The sequence below is a fragment of the Oncorhynchus masou genome, chromosome 21 (assembly GCF_036934945.1).
Source record: "Oncorhynchus masou masou isolate Uvic2021 chromosome 21, UVic_Omas_1.1, whole genome shotgun sequence".
In the NCBI taxonomy this organism is placed as follows: Eukaryota; Metazoa; Chordata; class Actinopteri; order Salmoniformes; family Salmonidae; genus Oncorhynchus; species Oncorhynchus masou.
Genome location: NC_088232.1, coordinates 830,456 through 848,027, shown reverse-complemented (window position 1 = coordinate 848,027; position 17,572 = coordinate 830,456). Strand labels below are relative to the sequence as shown.

The 17,572-nt window shown below is 47.0% G+C and overlaps 1 protein-coding gene across 1 annotated transcript in view; it reads left to right on the top strand.

The window, feature by feature from the left end:
• The window catches only part of LOC135507566 (hedgehog-interacting protein-like), a 49,841-nt gene that overhangs the window by 11,003 nt on the left and 21,266 nt on the right, over positions 1–17,572 (top strand). Inside the window, exons 3-6 of the mRNA XM_064927084.1 lie at positions 228–372; positions 2,495–2,696; positions 12,841–12,992; positions 16,153–16,326. Of these exons, the coding sequence (XP_064783156.1) occupies positions 228–372; positions 2,495–2,696; positions 12,841–12,992; positions 16,153–16,326 (673 nt within the window). The remainder of the gene's footprint in view (positions 1–227; positions 373–2,494; positions 2,697–12,840; positions 12,993–16,152; positions 16,327–17,572) is intronic.

Sequence of the window (17,572 nt, the reverse complement as noted above, 5' to 3'; positions counted from 1 at the left end):
TGGTTTGGCTCATTCAGCACAACTCTCAAAAACAACTGTATGAAGACTTAAGGAACTAAAGCTGCGTAAACATGAATTAAGGGCGACTAACTAGGAGGGGATTTAGCTTCAGCTCGCTGGTAAATTGGATGATGTTGCATCATGGTTTGAACGAGGCGTGATGTCACTTGAATTGAATCGTCTTTCTCTGCCTGCGGGCCGTTGTCTGTGTCCATGGTGTTTTTCAGAGCTGTTCCAAGCCGATGTGGATGAGTTCTGTCAATACTACGGACGGCGGGACGGAGGCCTGTGCTTCCCAGATTTCCACAGAAAGCAAACACGGGGACAGGACTCCAACTACTTGGGAGATGAGAAAGTCGAAGACATCAACAGGTTTGTAGCGTTTCACTTTCAAAATCTCTTTAGTAAGAGTGCATTTAAGGTATGCTTTTTAAATATTGAGTTCACCATCCAAAAAGGACACTTTCAGTGAGTTGAGGAAAGAGAGGCCATAGTGTGTATCGTGGCATCTCCTCACTCTGAACCCAGTGTGTCACTTTGATTGGCCACCACCACCGGTCTCGCCCCAGGCAATATGTACTATGAACCAGGGTCATGGGAGACATGCCAATACCAAGCCTGGATGACCTTACTCGTCACCCATCTCTCCAGTCATCACCAAAGCCTGCCGTTTGTTCAGGGTGCATTGGGCCAGGCTTTGGCCACACAATGGAAATGCTTACCCAGCCCTCCCTCACCGCTAGCTAGCAGTACGTCATAGACAAACTTTCCCACTTTTTTTTGTCTGCTCCGGTGGAGAGAGAGCCTCTGAGCTCCCCGTCTCCGTCCCAAATGGCACCCTATTCCCTACGCAGTGCACTAGTCCTATGGGCCCTGGTGAAAAGTAGTACACCATATAGGGAATAGGGTGCCATTTGGGACGTAGACCCGTTCGAGCCCCCCTGACGCGAGCTAAGAGCGCTGCTGCTGGACATGTGACCAACTGACCGTCCTGCTGTCTCGAGCCGGATCGGACCAGACCAGACCAGACCAGACCAGACCAGACCAGAGAAACCATGCTGATGCTGTCTGTCTATGATGTCTAGCTAAGTGCTGTCTGCATTCCTGGGGTTGATGGGGTTCTCCTCTAGTCGTTTCTAGTAAGGACCACTTGCTATGCTAAAGAGCACTGTAATTGTAATTGCACTGAACTCTAGGATGGATGGCCGGGATGGCCGAGGAGAGCTATAGAGCTTCTGTTGGCAGCCGCTCATCTAAAGGGAGTCTTGTTGAGCTGACTCTCCCCTTCTCATCTTCCGCCTGGGGCCGGCCAAGAGATGATGAGCAAGGAGAGAGGGCCAGGTTTTAACCACCGATGTCATCTAACATCGTAAGTCTTAATCAGACCTCCCACTTCAAAACTGGCCCGAGGGAGAGAGAGAGAGGTAGAGCGAGAGATAGAGAGAGCTAGGGAGCGAGAGAGAGAGGCAGGGGAAGAGATAGAGAGAGAGCCAGGGAGCGAGAGAGAGTGGCAGTGAGAGAGATAGAGAGAGAGAGCCAGAGTGAGGGAGAGAGAGAGAGAGAGAGAGAGAGAGAGCCAGAGTGAGGGAGAGAGAGAGAGAGAGAGAGAGAGAGAGAGACAGGGAGCGAAAGAGAGAGATAGAGAGGGCGCACATCTGCTGTGTGTATGAACTTGACACATGCGTCACGATGACAGCATAGCACCAGACAGGAAACTGACGGGGTGAGATAACTGAACTTACACCCTTTTTCCTCCAATGAATATCCATCCTTCACTCAGACTCAATGGCAAATTATGCCCAGGGATTGGGAATGTCTTGAAACAAGTGTGTGAGAGGCGAGAATCAGCGTCATGTGTTAGCTAGCCGTTGCGATGTTGTATAATGGAGTTTGAATGTTCTGTTTCCCACATCAAATGTGAACTGTGGTTTTACGCAACACTTGTTGCACAGCTGGAGACCCCTCATCCCCCATTTAAGCATTGCTCCACTAAATTCACCCGTGGAGTGACATATGTATGTGTGTGTGTGTGTGTGTGTGTGTGTGTGTGTGTGTGTGTGTGTGTGTGTGTGTGTGTGTGTGTGTGTGTGTGTGTGTGTGTGCCCAATGCACATGAATCAAAGTCACTGCCTATGGAAGTGTCTATACTCTTACTCAACCCTTCCCATCGTGTCATGCTATTGCTTCACTCGTACTTTGTAAATCACTGGTATTAACTTACTGTCAAAGTCAACTCAATCAGTGTATGTATATTGTGGGGGTATATTCTGTCTTTCTCTCTCTCTCTCTCTCTCTCTCTCTCTCTCTCTCTCGCTCTCTCTCGCTTTCTTTCTCTCTCTCCTCGCTCTCTCTCGCTCTCTCTCGCTCTCTCGATCTGTCTCTCACGCTCACTCTCGCTCTTTCTCCTTCTCTCCATCTCCCTCCTTCTTTTCCTTTCTCAACGGGATTATCTGTCTGCGACCCTTGACCTTTCGTTCCTCCTCCGGCCGCCCAGGAAGCACAAGCACAACTGCTACTGTGCCCAGGTGGTGTTGAGTGGGCTGAGGCAGCCAGTAGCCGTGGTGCACTGTGGGGACGGATCCCAGCGCCTCTTTGTCCTGGAGAAGGAGGGCTTCGTCCGGGTGCTGACCCATAACATGGAGCTGCTGAAAGAGCCTTTCCTGGACATCCACAAGCTGGTGCAGACCGGACTCAAGGTCAGTGAGGAACACAACACGCATCCCTAATGACACCCCATTCTCTACATAGTGCACTACTTTTGACCAGGACCCATCGGGGCACCTGAAGTCTGCTCCAAACCCTAATTCACATATAAGCGATGGTACTTGTTCGCCCCATGTCTTCTCAATGTGAATGTACCTTAACACCAGTTTTAACACCAAAGCGGTTAACTATCAATGTAGGGAGGGACACAGAGGGGGAGCAACACTTACGTAGTTTTATTTCTGTGTTGCAAACATTGAGGAGAGGGAGAGAGAGTGGAACACAGTCTTGGACACTCCTCAAACATTTCCCCTTCTAAGACCTACCTCTCTCGTCTGATAATTCCGACCAGCCAAGACCCTTCCTTCCAGACTTAACCCCCCCCCCCCCGGAGTCTGCTCGCCAGTCCTACACTTCATTAAGTAATTAAAGAAAACCATCAGCTATTTATTAATTGTCTCACCACGGCTAACTCACACGTTGTTATCTTTCAATGAGCTTAGCACACACGTTGAGAACATTGCTAATGTGCTGCTAATTGGTATAAGGTGGATAAATTGCTTTTAAGTGTTACTCTACTCTCCCCCACCAAGCTGTTTCCATATAGGTTAGCACTGCACACTCCCACAAGATGAAAAACGATCAGACTGAGACGTCACTGGCCAATACTTTATTTTGATAAATAGTATGATATGATTTCACCCAGCAATAGCCCCTCTCACAACAGTGGAAGACCAGCTGTATCTGTCTTTTAGTGGTCAAGCCTGTCTATACCATCTCTCTCTCTCTCTCTCTCTCTCTCTCTCTCTCTCTCTCTCTCTCCTTCTATTCTCTCTCTCTTTCCCTCTCTATTCTCTCTCTCTCTCTCTCTCTCTCTCTATTCGCTCTCTATTCTTTCGCTCTCTCTCTCCCTCTATCTATTCTCTCACTCTCTCTCCCTGTATCTATTCTCTCTATTCTCTCGCTCTCTATCTATTCTCTCTAATCTCTTGCTCTCTCTCTATCTATTCTCTCTCTAATCTCTCTCTCTCTCCCTCTATCTATTCTCTCACTCTCTCTCCCTCTATCTATTCTCTCTCTATTCTCTCGCGCTCTCTATCTATTCTCTCTCTCTAATCCCTCGCTCTCTCTCTCTATCTATTCTCTCTCTATTCTCTCGCTCTCTCTCTCCCTCCCCCTCTCTCTTTCCCTCTCCACCCTCGTTTGCTAAAGAAACATCTGGTGTCTGTCGAGACCGTTCTAATAACGAGGGGTCTAAGGAGATGAACTGTGTTCACAGTGCACAAACACACACACGCGAGAAGTACTCGTCACCCTTCCCTCTCCGCTGCAGTTTCCTCGAGACAGGAAACCATTGGTATGTCTGGTACTTCTGAAAAGAATTAGCACCTATCTGACATTTACTCACTCAGTCTGGTCTGCTCTGACCTCCCATCATCATGGAAATCTATCTTCCAGAGAACAGGGGAGGAGAAGAGGAGAGAGGGGCCTGGAGCTGGGGCTCGGGTTGGCTGGCCTCCCCCCTCAAAGATATGTTATATACTGCCGTTTGGTTTGGAACCTTCTCCGAGAGAAGTGGGAGAAGAGAGAAGAGGTGCAGCACACCCACGAGAGCGAATCAAGAAGAAATTCAATCATCACCGCCCGCCCGCTCCTCCATAGCTTTGTGTTGGCAGAGCCTCTGGGCAACAGTTGAATAGGAAGTCATCATTTTCTTTATCGACGTCGTCTTGGAAGCCGGGGAGAGGATTGGTGTAGTGGAGCAGTATTCCATGTAGGCATCATTTCAACCTCAGTAGTGTGCACCATAGACATGCAGCGTCAGGTCCAGTGCCAGTAGTTGGAAACATCTTTATAGCTGTGTAGGATTGTTAAGCTTTTGAAATGGCCTATAATTTACTATGTAATTTCAGGTTCAGTTTCAATTTCTCACCTGCTAGGACCTGTTAATGCTATTGTAGCTCTTACCAGCTCTTACCACATAACTTTAAATGGAGACATCCACTTCTGCCACTGACGGTTAGCTATGTGTCACAGACAAGTTTGGGGTCAATTCCATTTAAATTCTAGACAATTCAGGAAGTACAATGACATTCCAATTCTCTTCAACGCTTTTCAATGAAGAACATTTGGAAATGGAATTAGATTTTTTTCTTTTTCTGAATTGACTGGAAATCAAATGGAATTGACTCCAGCCCTGCTCACAGACAGTTACATCTAGAGCTGTCTCAGAGAAGGAGTACTGATCTGGGATCATCTTTCCCCCTGTCCAGGTAATCAAGGTCATTGTGTGAGTTAAAAGGCAACTGTTAATACATATGGCCCCTGATGATGTTTATCCGTATCCAAGGCGATAGCTGGAGTTTTTGAATTTGAGAGTGATATGATAGTGTCCAGAGATAGGGAAATGGGGAAGAGGAGGAGGAGGGGGCACACTTTTTGGACAGGAAGTTTATCTATCACGCATGCCTCCCACCGTTCCTTTAGAAAGAGGACAGCGGAGATTACAGGGAGTGAAGCGGACCCCAGCGAATGGACATGCAAACAGGCCCACAGGGAACACAGGACGACCCTCCTGCTGTCTTATCATCATTAAACCTAACTGCTAGCGGATAAAACAATCATTATGACAATTAGAGAGTGGCTTGAGATCCGGCAGGCTGGCCAGTAGGCCCCCTGAGTCCTATTCTGTGATGTTGGCTATTGGCTGCTACAAGACTCTGGCCGCACGGGGCCCCCAGCACCAGGGGACCAGGGGGGATACTAGGGGGGGCATCCAGAGGGGGCTACCAGGGGGGGCTGAGGTGTTTACTCACTGCATCAACAGGACATAGTTCTCTCTATACATATAGAACACCCAGGAGCCTCAGGGGAAGTGGGAGATGAGAAGGGTGGGCTAGAGTGAGACTCACTGAGAGGGGAAGATAAGGGTTTATCATTGCCCTGACTCCCCTAGCTGCCACATGCTTTGATTGTAATGTTCTGTGGTTCCTTCTGCCGGCCCGGCCGACCCCCCGTGACAATTAAGATGACCCGCACAGACACAATGCTGCCGAAGGGAGGGAGCAAGGGAGGCTCTCCTTCTCTCTTCATTGCACCGTGGGTGTTCCCTGACACCCAATCTCCCCTTCCCCTCCTGTCATTACTTGATTGTGTGTAACGCACTTGCTGGCATCCTCTTCCCGGTAGGAAGCCTGCTAATTCCGACATTCCCTAACACCCCTTCTCCCACACACAGAGTCCTCTCTCAAACTTGCCCTGTTTGACAGACATTGTTTCTGTCCATCTGTCCCGGAGGCGTCACAGTCACCATCCTCCAAGCCCATTGGATCAGATACTCTCATCTCTAACAACTGATTGACTGATTGTTTCCCAGCTGCTTGGTGATTAAACGGAGGCTTGTACCACCACCGCCAGGCTGTGGCTCAGATGTGGTGAAGGCGGCTCGGCGGGCACGGTGCCAAACCGTGTGGCACAGTCCTGAACAGGGCGCTGTTATCTTTACGGCTCGTCACTACTAACTGTACCACACGGCGTGTTCAGCACGTCTCAGCTCAGTACTAACACCTGATAGTGTCATGCTGACTATAAAGCCATCACGGCGCGTTAACTGAGGTGCTCAGACAGTTAACTTGTTTTGGGTTTTCTGTTTCAAGCGGGAACCACTTCCAGATGCTGTTGAAGGAGAGAGAATGCAGCCCAACATCCATACTTCATCTCCCTGTATCCAGCGGTGGCTGACAATATGCTGGCTTTGATTTCATTCATGGTGACACATTGCCTATGTGCAAATAGAGCGACGCCGTTGTTGGTTGCTTACATCAGCCAGCTGCAAAGGCAATGGGGCGAAAGCGGTTTGGAATGAAGACATCTGCTTTGAGCAGTGTGGGTTCGCCTAACACTCTTATTGAAGTGTGTTAGCCTGTGTGACAGGGCTAGGGGCGCGGACGCGCAATAAAATATATTCACTGTGAGACAAATATCTCATGCTGTGTTCTTGTGCTCTGTCACACTGCATCTACAGCTGTTGTGCTAACTCAGCCAGAGACAGTAGAGGTTCCTCTCAGACTGTCAGGCTAACTCAGCCAGAGAGAGGTTCCTCTCAGACTGTCAGGCTAACTCAGCCAGAGAGAGGTTCCTCTCAGACTGTCAGGCTAACTCAACCAGAGAGAGGTTCCTCTCAGACTGTCAGGCTAACTCGGCCAGAGAGAGGTTCCTCTCAGACTGTCAGGCTAACTCAGCCAGAGAGAGGTTCCTCTCAGACTGTCAGGCTAACTCAGCCAGAGAGAGGTTCCTCTCAGACTGTCAGGCTAACTCAACCAGAGAGAGCAGAGGTTCCTCTCAGACTGTCAGGCTAACTCGGCCAGAGAGAGCAGAGGTTCCTCTCAGACTGTCAGGCTAACTCAACCAGAGAGAGCAGAGGTTCCTCTCAGACTGTCAGGCTAACTCGGCCAGAGAGAGCAGAGGTTCCTCTCAGACTGTCAGGCTAACTCAACCAGAGAGAGCAGAGGTTCCTCTCAGACTGTCAGGCTAACTCAGCCAGAGAGAGCAGAGGTTCCTCTCAGACTGTCAGGCTAACTCAACCAGAGAGAGCAGAGGTTCCTCTCAGACTGTCAGGCTAACTCAACCAGAGAGAGCAGAGGTTCCTCTCAGACTGTCAGGCTAACTCAGCCAGAGAGAGCAGAGGTTCCTCTCAGACTGTCAGGCTAACTCAGCCAGAGAGAGCAGAGGTTCCTCTCAGACTGTCAGGCTAACTCGGCCAGAGAGAGCAGAGGTTCCTCTCAGACTGTCAGGCTAACTCGGCCAGAGAGAGCAGAGGTTCCTCTCAGACTGTTAGGCTAACTCAGCCAGAGAGAGCAGAGGTTCCTCTCAGACTGTCAGGCTAACTCGGCCAGAGAGAGCAGAGGTTCCTCTCAGACTGTCAGGCTAACTCAGCCAGAGAGAGCAGAGGTTCCTCTCAGTCTGTCAGGCTAACTCAACCAGAGAGAGCAGAGGTTCCTCTCAGTCTGTCAGGCTAACTCAGCCAGAGAGAGCAGAGGTTCCACTCAGACTGTCAGGCTAACTCAGCCAGAGAGAGCAGAGGTTCCTCTCAGACTGTCAGGCTAACTCAGCCAGAGAGAGCAGAGGTTCCTCTCAGACTGTCAGGCTAACTCAGCCAGAGAGAGCAGAGGTTCCTCTCAGACTGTCAGGCTAACTCAGCCAGAGAGAGCAGAGGTTCCTCTCAGATTGTCAGGCTAACTCAGCCAGAGAGAGCAGAGGTTCCTCTCAGACTGTCAGGCTAACTCAGCCAGAGAGAGCAGAGGTTCCACTCAGACTGTCAGGCTAACTCAGCCAGAGAGAGCAGAGGTTCCTCTCAGACTGTCAGGCTAACTCAGCCAGAGAGAGCAGAGGTTCCTCTCAGACTGTCAGGCTAACTCAGCCAGAGAGAGCAGAGGTTCCTCTCAGACTGTCAGGCTAACTCAGCCAGAGAGAGCAGAGGTTCCACTCAGACTGTCAGGCTAACTCAGCCAGAGAGAGCAGAGGTTCCTCTCAGACTGTCAGGCTAACTCAGCCAGAGAGAGCAGAGGTTCCTCTCAGACTGTCAGGCTAACTCAACCAGAGAGAGCAGAGGTTCCTCTCAGACTGTCAGGCTAACTCAGCCAGAGAGAGCAGAGGTTCCTCTCAGACTGTCAGGCTAACTCAGCCAGAGAGAGCAGAGGTTTCTCTCAGACTGTCAGGCTAACTCAACCAGAGAGAGCAGAGGTTCCTCTCAGACTGTCAGGCTAACTCAACCAGAGAGAGCAGAGGTTCCTCTCAGACTGTCAGGCTAACTCAGCCAGAGAGAGCAGAGGTTCCTCTCAGACTGTCAGGCTAACTCAGCCAGAGAGAGCAGAGGTTCCTCTCAGACTGTCAGGCTAACTCAGCCAGAGAGAGCAGAGGTTCCTCTCAGACTGTCAGGCTAACTCAACCAGAGAGAGCAGAGGTTCCTCTCAGACTGTCAGGCTAACTCAACCAGAGAGAGCAGAGGTTCCTCTCAGACTGTCAGGCTAACTCAGCCAGAGAGAGCAGAGGTTCCTCTCAGACTGTCAGGCTAACTCAACCAGAGAGAGCAGAGGTTCCTCTCAGACTGTCAGGCTAACTCAGCCAGAGAGAGCAGAGGTTCCTCTCAGACTGTCAGGCTAACTCAACCAGAGAGAGCAGAGGTTCCTCTCAGACTGTCAGGCTAACTCAGCCAGAGAGAGCAGAGGTTCCTCTCAGACTGTCAGGCTAACTCAACCAGAGAGAGCAGAGGTTCCTCTCAGACTGTCAGGCTAACTCAGCCAGAGAGAGCAGAGGTTCCTCTCAGACTGTCAGGCTAACTCAACCAGAGAGAGCAGAGGTTCCTCTCAGACTGTCAGGCTAACTCAGCCAGAGAGAGCAGAGGTTCCTCTCAGACTGTCAGGCTAACTCAACCAGAGAGAGCAGAGGTTCCTCTCAGACTGTCAGGCTAACTCAACCAGAGAGAGCAGAGGTTCCTCTCAGACTGTCAGACTAACTCAGCCAGAGAGAGCAGAGGTTCCTCTCAGACTGTCGGAGATAAGTGCCCTGCGGATGATAAATTAGCTCTTACTCCTACTGTTGACTCCCTCTGAGAACTGAAGCGCTGAAGCTGAAGGAAGGGGGGCAGCAATGTTAATCTTACTGTTATCCTATTTATGTAATGGGAAGAGGAACATACACTGGAATACGTCAAGAGAAAGTTCAGTGAAAGTCGTAGTTTATCAAGATTGAGTCGTAGACCTAAAACATTACTCTGTTGGCCGACGTGTCGTGTGATATAGGAAATTGCCTGGCTGCCTCCTCCATTATAAAAGTGGTTTTGCATCCAATCTGATTGGGCTGGGTGGATTGGTCTCTTTAGTATTTCTCCTCTCTCCCTTCGTTATGAGACTGAGTGATCACTGGTCTAAGCTCCGACCTTGTCATAGGATTAATGTGTGTTAACAGGTGGAGGGGGGGGGGTTGACTTGGCTCCCTGGTTTCATTGTGCTGGAGTAACCAGGGGGAGGTGGGGGGCTGAATGAGTGTGAACATTTCAGATTGCCTTTGAGGTAAAAGGGACTGCATTGTTTTTCTCCAATCAGCTCTCCTCGTAGTGGAATGTATTTTTGTGAGGATTGCCAGAGCCAATGAGGATCAAAAGGCGCTGGGCTAACAATGCAGGGAGCCAAACCATGCATCATGGAACAGAAAGGCAGCTGCCTGGCGGGATTGGAAACGGTAGCCACTCACTATGCTCCGCTCCCTGCTCCGGCTCCCGTTCCACAGCTCTATGGAATGCTGCTGATGTTCTGGTGAGAACTCCAACTCTGCCTCGCCTGGCTCTTGACACCAAAAACAACGGCCAAGAACGGAAGAATAAAGTCCGGCCTACGCTGTGAATCTGGAGGCAGGTGTTGGTGGAGCATCAACAGACAGACAGACAGACACAGCCCCGTGAGATTCCACCAGAACCCACTACCACACTGGGAGGAAGAATGATGGTGGTCGTAAAAAAGGAGGGAGAAGGAAAAGAGCAGTTTAAGGAGAAAAGGAGGTAAGCTTGTTCTCAAGTCAAGGCGTTGAAGTGATTTGTGGAGGGCCTGACAGAGGTGTCACAATGACATCAACGATGGCCATTGTCCCCCCCTGCTACTAGGCTTTGTTCTCCCATGACCAGAAAAGGGGGTGGTCAGAGGACCTGTAGGAGGCTAGTGGGAGGAGCTATAGTAGGATGGGATCATTGTACTGGCTGGAATGGAATTAATGGAACAGTATCAAAGAGATCAAACATATAGAAACCCCGTTTGACTCCGTTCCATTGATTCCATTCCAGCCATTACAATGAGCACGTCCTCCTATAGCTCCTCCCACCAGCCTCCACTTCAGTACACCCAGTACCTCTCCTCTAAATAACTCCGCACAGTAGAGCAGGGAGATAGTGAAACCTTACTTTGTTTATATTTTAACTGGAACTAATACTCAACACACGAACACTTCAAATGAGCTCTTTTGTCTATCACTTGGAGCAGAGCTGCCTACTTACATTGTCAACAGTATATCTGCTGTAGCTTTGGCAGTAATTTGATAGCGATCCGTCTGCCAAGGTATTTTTTCTCTTCTCCTAATCAGGAGTTAAGATTGAATTGGTGTGTGTCCCAAATGGCATCCTATTCCCTATCGGGCTTGGGCCAAAAGTAGTGCGCTATGTAGGGAATAGGGTGCCATTTGGAACTCAGACCTAGTTTCCAAGTGTTTGTTTCTTATGACCTGGTGTTTGCGCTGCTGCCGTCCGTATGCCTTCTGGTTATGACGAGTAGTCATTAGCGAGAGAGCTAATATTTCAGCCCATTTACCGCCTCTGTGTTTTAGTGGTCTTTTAGCTGAAGATCAAATGGCTCCTTCCTTTTGGAATTCTTGTCTTGACCCGCTCCTTCCCAGTGTTTATGGGGGGGAATTCGGGTCACTGCATCCCAAATCTGACATATGGGTCAATCATTTTAAGGTGAGGGACGGGAATGGTTGTCTGTGGCAAACTAGAATCATATCCCACTCATTACTGTCAATATGCAGTTTATTGGACTCACTACCAACCCCACATAAATCCTGTTATTTTGAGCAACACCGGAATTTACATTGAGTAGTTCTCATAAATTCTCGTCGAGAGGAACTCTTATTTATTCGTCAACGTTCGTATTTTTTAATCTTAACGGCGGTATTGAAAGGACCCCGCTGTCTGATCACTGTAGGCCTAGCTCGTACAGAACAGGGCTGACGACACGGACATCACATTCCATTGGAATGTTTGACTGGGATCTGCCCTTCGCCGTCCAAACAGTTTCTGGGGGATCCAGTACACTTTAACCAATTTATGATCTGTGTTGCTAGGCCTGTGACCCGGGACTACACCTTTGCTAATGCCTCCACACTGTAGGCCTAACACAAAGGCCAGACCTCCTTGCTCTCTTTGCCTAAATTCCTTTTTAAATATTTTGAGAGGGAATTCCAAGAGGTTGACGCAGGCAGATCGGCATTGATTCTGGCTGATGTTGATGCTGCTGGTTTGCCTCCTTCAGTGAGGTAGCCATTCTAGGTGGTTTTGAGGTTGATTTTTTTGCATCCACACCAGCCAGCATCAATTCTTCTGTTATTGAGGGAGGAATGGGGCTTGAGCTGTTTTGGAGAGGGGGGGACAACAACATATGGCCAAAAATGTAAGGGGGCACGTTTTAAACATCGTTAACACCTAAGCCTGGCATTCTGTTCATTCTTTTGTTAAGAGAGGGAGAGAGAGAAACACAAAGACCTGATTGCATTGCCTAGGGACTGAAACGCTATAGCTGCTTATTACAGCTAACTATGATGGGAGGACCACCAGAGTTGTGACTGATGTAGCTGCCTCCGGGGTGAGACAAAGGTTTACGTATTACACAAGCAATTTAGATGGTTTCTAAACATGTTGCCAAGACACTGGGTGCTGGCAGCCCTGTCCTTGTTTAGGTTCTCTTTCTCTTCCCCCCTCCATCTCTGTCCTCAAATTTTGCCTGGTGCGGGGGGGGCTGAAGGACTCTGCACTTTTGTGTTCTCTATGAACTACGAGTGAGCTAATAAATTCTTTCAGCCACTCAGCATAGCATTCACGGATATCCCCCAAAGATTACACACACAAATCACCGGACAATGGAGGCCGCCGGGATGGCCTGGGCGTCGCAGGGGCCCCGAGGACAAGCTGGAGAGAGAGAGAGAGAGGGGGCTGGGGTGGGGTGGGCTGGAGAGGGATCGAGGGGGAGCACTGGCTGGAGTCAAATGTTTTATAATGGTTTGTAATGCAGTAGTCAATGAGGGCGGTAGTGGAGGTACGGTATGTGGGGAGGACAGAAGAGGGGGATTTGGTTGGGAGGGGGGGGCACTGGGTATCTACAGAGACCAAGATGGAAGGAGACGAGAGAGAAGGAAATATAGTGAGAAAAGTAGAGCGAAATTGACAATGTGAAGGGTTATTGGCTATGGTTTATAGGTTGGCTTTGACTTTAGTTCCTACAGCACAAGCAGCAGAAAGAAAGAAAGAAAGAAAGAAAGAAAGAAAAAGTAGGGACATAATTAACTTGTTGGTCCTTTATATTTGTCCTTTGACTGCAGGCAGGAGATGAAAGGGGTCTGCTAGGTCTCACATTCCACCCCAATTACAAGAAAAACGGAAAGCTGTACGTCTCCTACACCACCAACCAGGAGCGCTGGGCCATCGGACCGCACGACCACATTCTGCGCGTGGTCGAGTACACCGTCTCCAGGTAACTAGTTGAGAAACCCATGCCAAACATTTACCATTTACGGTTCAACCACTGATAGTACAGAAACGTCCTGCGTGTGGTCGAGTACACCGTCTCCAGGTAAAATCTGTGAAATTACATTGAACCAAAGTTGAATAAACGTTGAATTGACATCTATGTCCTGTGGGCACCGTCTCCAGGTAAAATGGGAGAAACCAAACCAAACCACCCCCTAGATACATTCATTGACCACACATGGTTCAACCAATGACGATGCAGAAACAAGCAAAGCCTAAATAAGATGGATTTCAGTGTCGATATTCCCGAGATAAATGTTTGCAGGTATAAAGTAGGGCTGGGAATTTCCAGGGACCTCACGATACGATATTATCATGATACTTAGGTGCCGATATGATATTTATTGCGATTCTCACGATTCTTTATGTATTGCGATTCGCACTGTAATTTCATTGCAATGTTATTCGATGTTTCAAACATATTGCTCACCATATGTCTGCTGCAGAGAGACAAGAGAGAGAGCCATGAGAACACGAGTCTTGATCAGTCAGGAAAATAAAAGTGCTGAAAACATCTTGGCTCCTTATTTTAAAAAGAGGATGGAGAACAAGCTATGAGGGGAAAATCCTGGAGTTTTGGAGCAGGTACAGCCAACTAGCACACAAATAACATTGTGACACTGTCAAAACAATACCATACATCGTCAAAAATAATATCCCGATATGTAACATAACTATTTTTTCACCATTACTAGTATAAAGTACAGTTGATGAACAGGAAATGTTTATTTTCTAGTGAGTTTTGAATGCAGCCCGTGCCGGCTCACTGCCAAGTCAAGTCCCGCACCGTGAAACTTGTTTTCTGATGGCGACAGCCTTTTCTGTTATTGAAAACTGTAATGGCCGCTAATGACAACTGTAGATGTTTGTGGCTCTGCAGGTGATATACCAGAGCTCCGTTGCACAACAAGTCGTGATTAACAAAACAATCTTCTCGTAACTATACTAGTTAAAGTATTACGTTTTTATTATTATAATCACTGTTGTATGGCTCGGTTTAAAGACTTCATTTTTCAAACTGTTATAATCTTGGAGGTGCAGGCGTTCTGAGGAGGAGCCATGGCGTTGGTATTTGTATGTCACTCAGTGTGAAATAGTCCATCTCTTCCTGGCAGAGCAATGACCCTGAAGGAAAATAATAAGAAACTCTCTGTCTAAATACCATGCCCAAAATAACACATCATTAAACATTTTGTGGCTGTTAATATGAAGCCAAATCTTTTCTCTGGACTTGGAAAGTCATCACTTTATGGGTTTGAGTTACAGCTTTGAGTTGAGATTCACCCCAACATCGTAATAATGTCCTAACTCTGAGCTTTAATGAAGCGTCAAATCTAAAACCCAATGTCTCCAGACAACAAGCTCATTAAACACTCTTCTCGTTGGCGTGTTGTCGGTGAGCTCGCTTGTTTATACATGTCAGCATGTTCTCCTGCAGTGGTATCATCTTACTCACGTACATAATTGCTCTTTTTCCCATCCAGGCATTACATGAGCACCTCTCTGTTTAATCAGGACATCCTTTAAATATACGTCGCAAACGTTCTTTACCTTTTGTCTCAATATGTGTAGTAGGCCCCAATAGTGTCAACATATGTTTAGGGCTCATTTTGGTTAATGCAGGGGTGTGTTAGGGCTTGGTTGGAGAAAAAGCATGCACACACTATGACCCCTAAGACTGTCCACCCTTGGTATGGAATGTATTGAAGCGTCACGCCAGCCTCTGACAATACACTCTAGGTTCCTCTCATAGAGATATAAAACAATACCCTCTAGGTTCCTCTCATAGAGATATGAAACAATACCCTCTAGGTTCCTCTCATAGAGATATGAAACAATACCCTCTAGGTTCCTCATAGAGATATAAAACAATACCCTCTAGGTTCCTCTCATAGAGATATGAAACAATACCCTCTAGGTTCCTCTCATAGACATATGAAACAATACCCTCTAGGTTCCTCTCATAGAGATATGAAACAATACCCTCTAGGTTCCTCTCATAGAGATATGAAACAATACACTCTAGGTTCCTCATAGAGATATGAAACAATACCCTCTAGGTTCCTCTTATAGAGATATGAAACAATACCCTCTAGGTTCCTCTCATAGAGATATAAAACAATACACTCTAGGTTCCTCTCATAGAGATATAAAACAATACACTCTAGGTTCCTCATAGAGATATAAAACAATACACTCTAGGTTCCTCATAGAGATATGAAACAATACACTCTAGGTTCCTCATAGAGATATGAAACAATACCCTCTAGGTTCCTCTTATAGAGATATGAAACAATACCCTCTAGGTTCCTCTCATAGAGATATAAAACAATACACTCTAGGTTCCTCTCATAGAGATATAAAACAATACACTCTAGGTTCCTCATAGAGATATAAAACAATACACTCTAGGTTCCTCATAGAGATATGAAACAATACACTCTAGGTTCCTCATAGAGATATGAAACAATACCCTCTAGGTTCCTCTCATAGAGATATAAAACAATACCCTCTAGGTTCCTCTCATAGAGATATGAAACAATACACTCTAAGTTCCTCATAGAGATATAAAACAATACCCTCTAGGTTCCTCTCATAGAGATATGAAACAATACACTCTAGGTTCCTCATAGAGATATAAAACAATACCCTCTTGGTTCCTCTCATAGAGATATGAGACAATACCCTCTAGGTTCCTCTCATAGAGATATGAAACAATACCCTCTAGGTTCCTCTCATAGAGATATGAAACAATACCCTCTAGGTTCCTCTCATAGAGATATGAAACAATACCCTCTAGGTTCCTCTCATAGAGATATAAAACAATACACTCTAGGTTCCTCATAGAGATATGAAACAATACACTCTAGGTGTAACAGCTCTCGTTGGTAGAAGGAGACCTAGGCGCAGCGTGGTAGGCGTACATCGTATCTATTGATGACACCAAACAAAATAACAAAGTCAAAAAATGAAAGCACACAGTTCTGTCAAGCTACAGTAACTAAACAGAAAACAAGATACCACAACCTAATGGTGGGGAGGTATGAAGATATGAGAAACAATGCATTTGATCGAACACTTTTCAATTTAATTTTGTTGATCAGGAAAAACCCGAACGTGGTGGACAGTAGGACCATGCGGATGCTGATAGAAGTGGCAGAGCTGCACAGGAAGCACCTGGGAGGACAGCTGCTGTTTGGCCCTGACGGCCTGCTGCACATCATCCTGGGAGACGGCATGATCACCCTGGACGACATGGAGGAGATGGACGGCCTCAGGTGAGACCCAGGGGTCAGGGGGTCAAAGGTCAAGGGCAATATGTAGGCTATTTAGGGATTAGTCTGTGGGGATCATTCTGTCAGAATCTTTAGTATGTGTATCTCTTCTATGGGTATCTTTCTATGGCCATCTTTCTATGGGTATCTTTCTATGGCCATCTTTCTATGGGTATCTTTCTATGGCCATCTTTCTATGGGTATCTTTCTATGGCCATCTTTCTATGGGTATCTTTCTATGGCCATCTTTCTATGGGAATCTTTCTATTCTCATCTTTCTATGGGAATCTTTCTATTCTCATCTTTCTATGGCCATCTTTCTATGGGAGTCTTTCTATGGACATCTTTCTATGGACATCTTTCTATGGGTATCTGTCTATTCTCATCTTTCTATGGGTATCTTTCTATGGCAATCTTTTTTGGGGTATCTTTCAATGGCCATCTTTCTATGGGTATCTTTCTATGGCCTTCTTTCTATAGGCATATTTCTATAGCCATCTTTCTATGGCCATCTTTCTATAGCCATCTTTCTATAGGTATCTTTCTATGGCCATCTTTCTATGTGTAACTGTCTATGGCCTTCTTTCTATGGGCATCTTTCTATTGCCATCTTCCTATGGCCATCTTTCTATGGCCATCTTTCTATGGCCATATTTCTATTCACATCTTTCTATGGCCATCTTTCTATTCTCATCTTTCTATGGGTATCTTTCTATGGATATCTTTTTATGGATATATTTCAATGGCCATCTTTCTATGGCCTTCTTTCTATGGGCATCTTTCTATGGCCATCTTTCTATGGGAGTCTTTCTATGGGAGTCTTTCTATGGACATCTTTCTATGGGTATCTGTCTATGGGAGTCTTTCTATGGACATCTTTCTATGGGTATCTGTCTATGGGAGTCTTTCTATGGACATCGTTCTATGGGTATCTGTCTATGGGAGTCTTTCTATGGCCATCTTTCTATGGGTATCTGTCTATGGGAGTCCTTCTATGGCCATCTTTCTACAGGTATCTGTCTATGGGAGTCTTTCTATGGCCATCTTTCTATGGGTATCTGTCTATGGGAGTCTTTCTATGGCCATCTTTCTATAGGTATCTGTCTATGGGAGTCTTTCTATGGCCATCTTTCTATAGGTATCTGTCTATGGGAGTCTTTCTATGACCATCTTTCTATAGGTATCTGTCTATGGGAGTCTTTCTATGGCCATCTTTCTATAGGTATCTGTCTATGGGAGTCTTTCTATG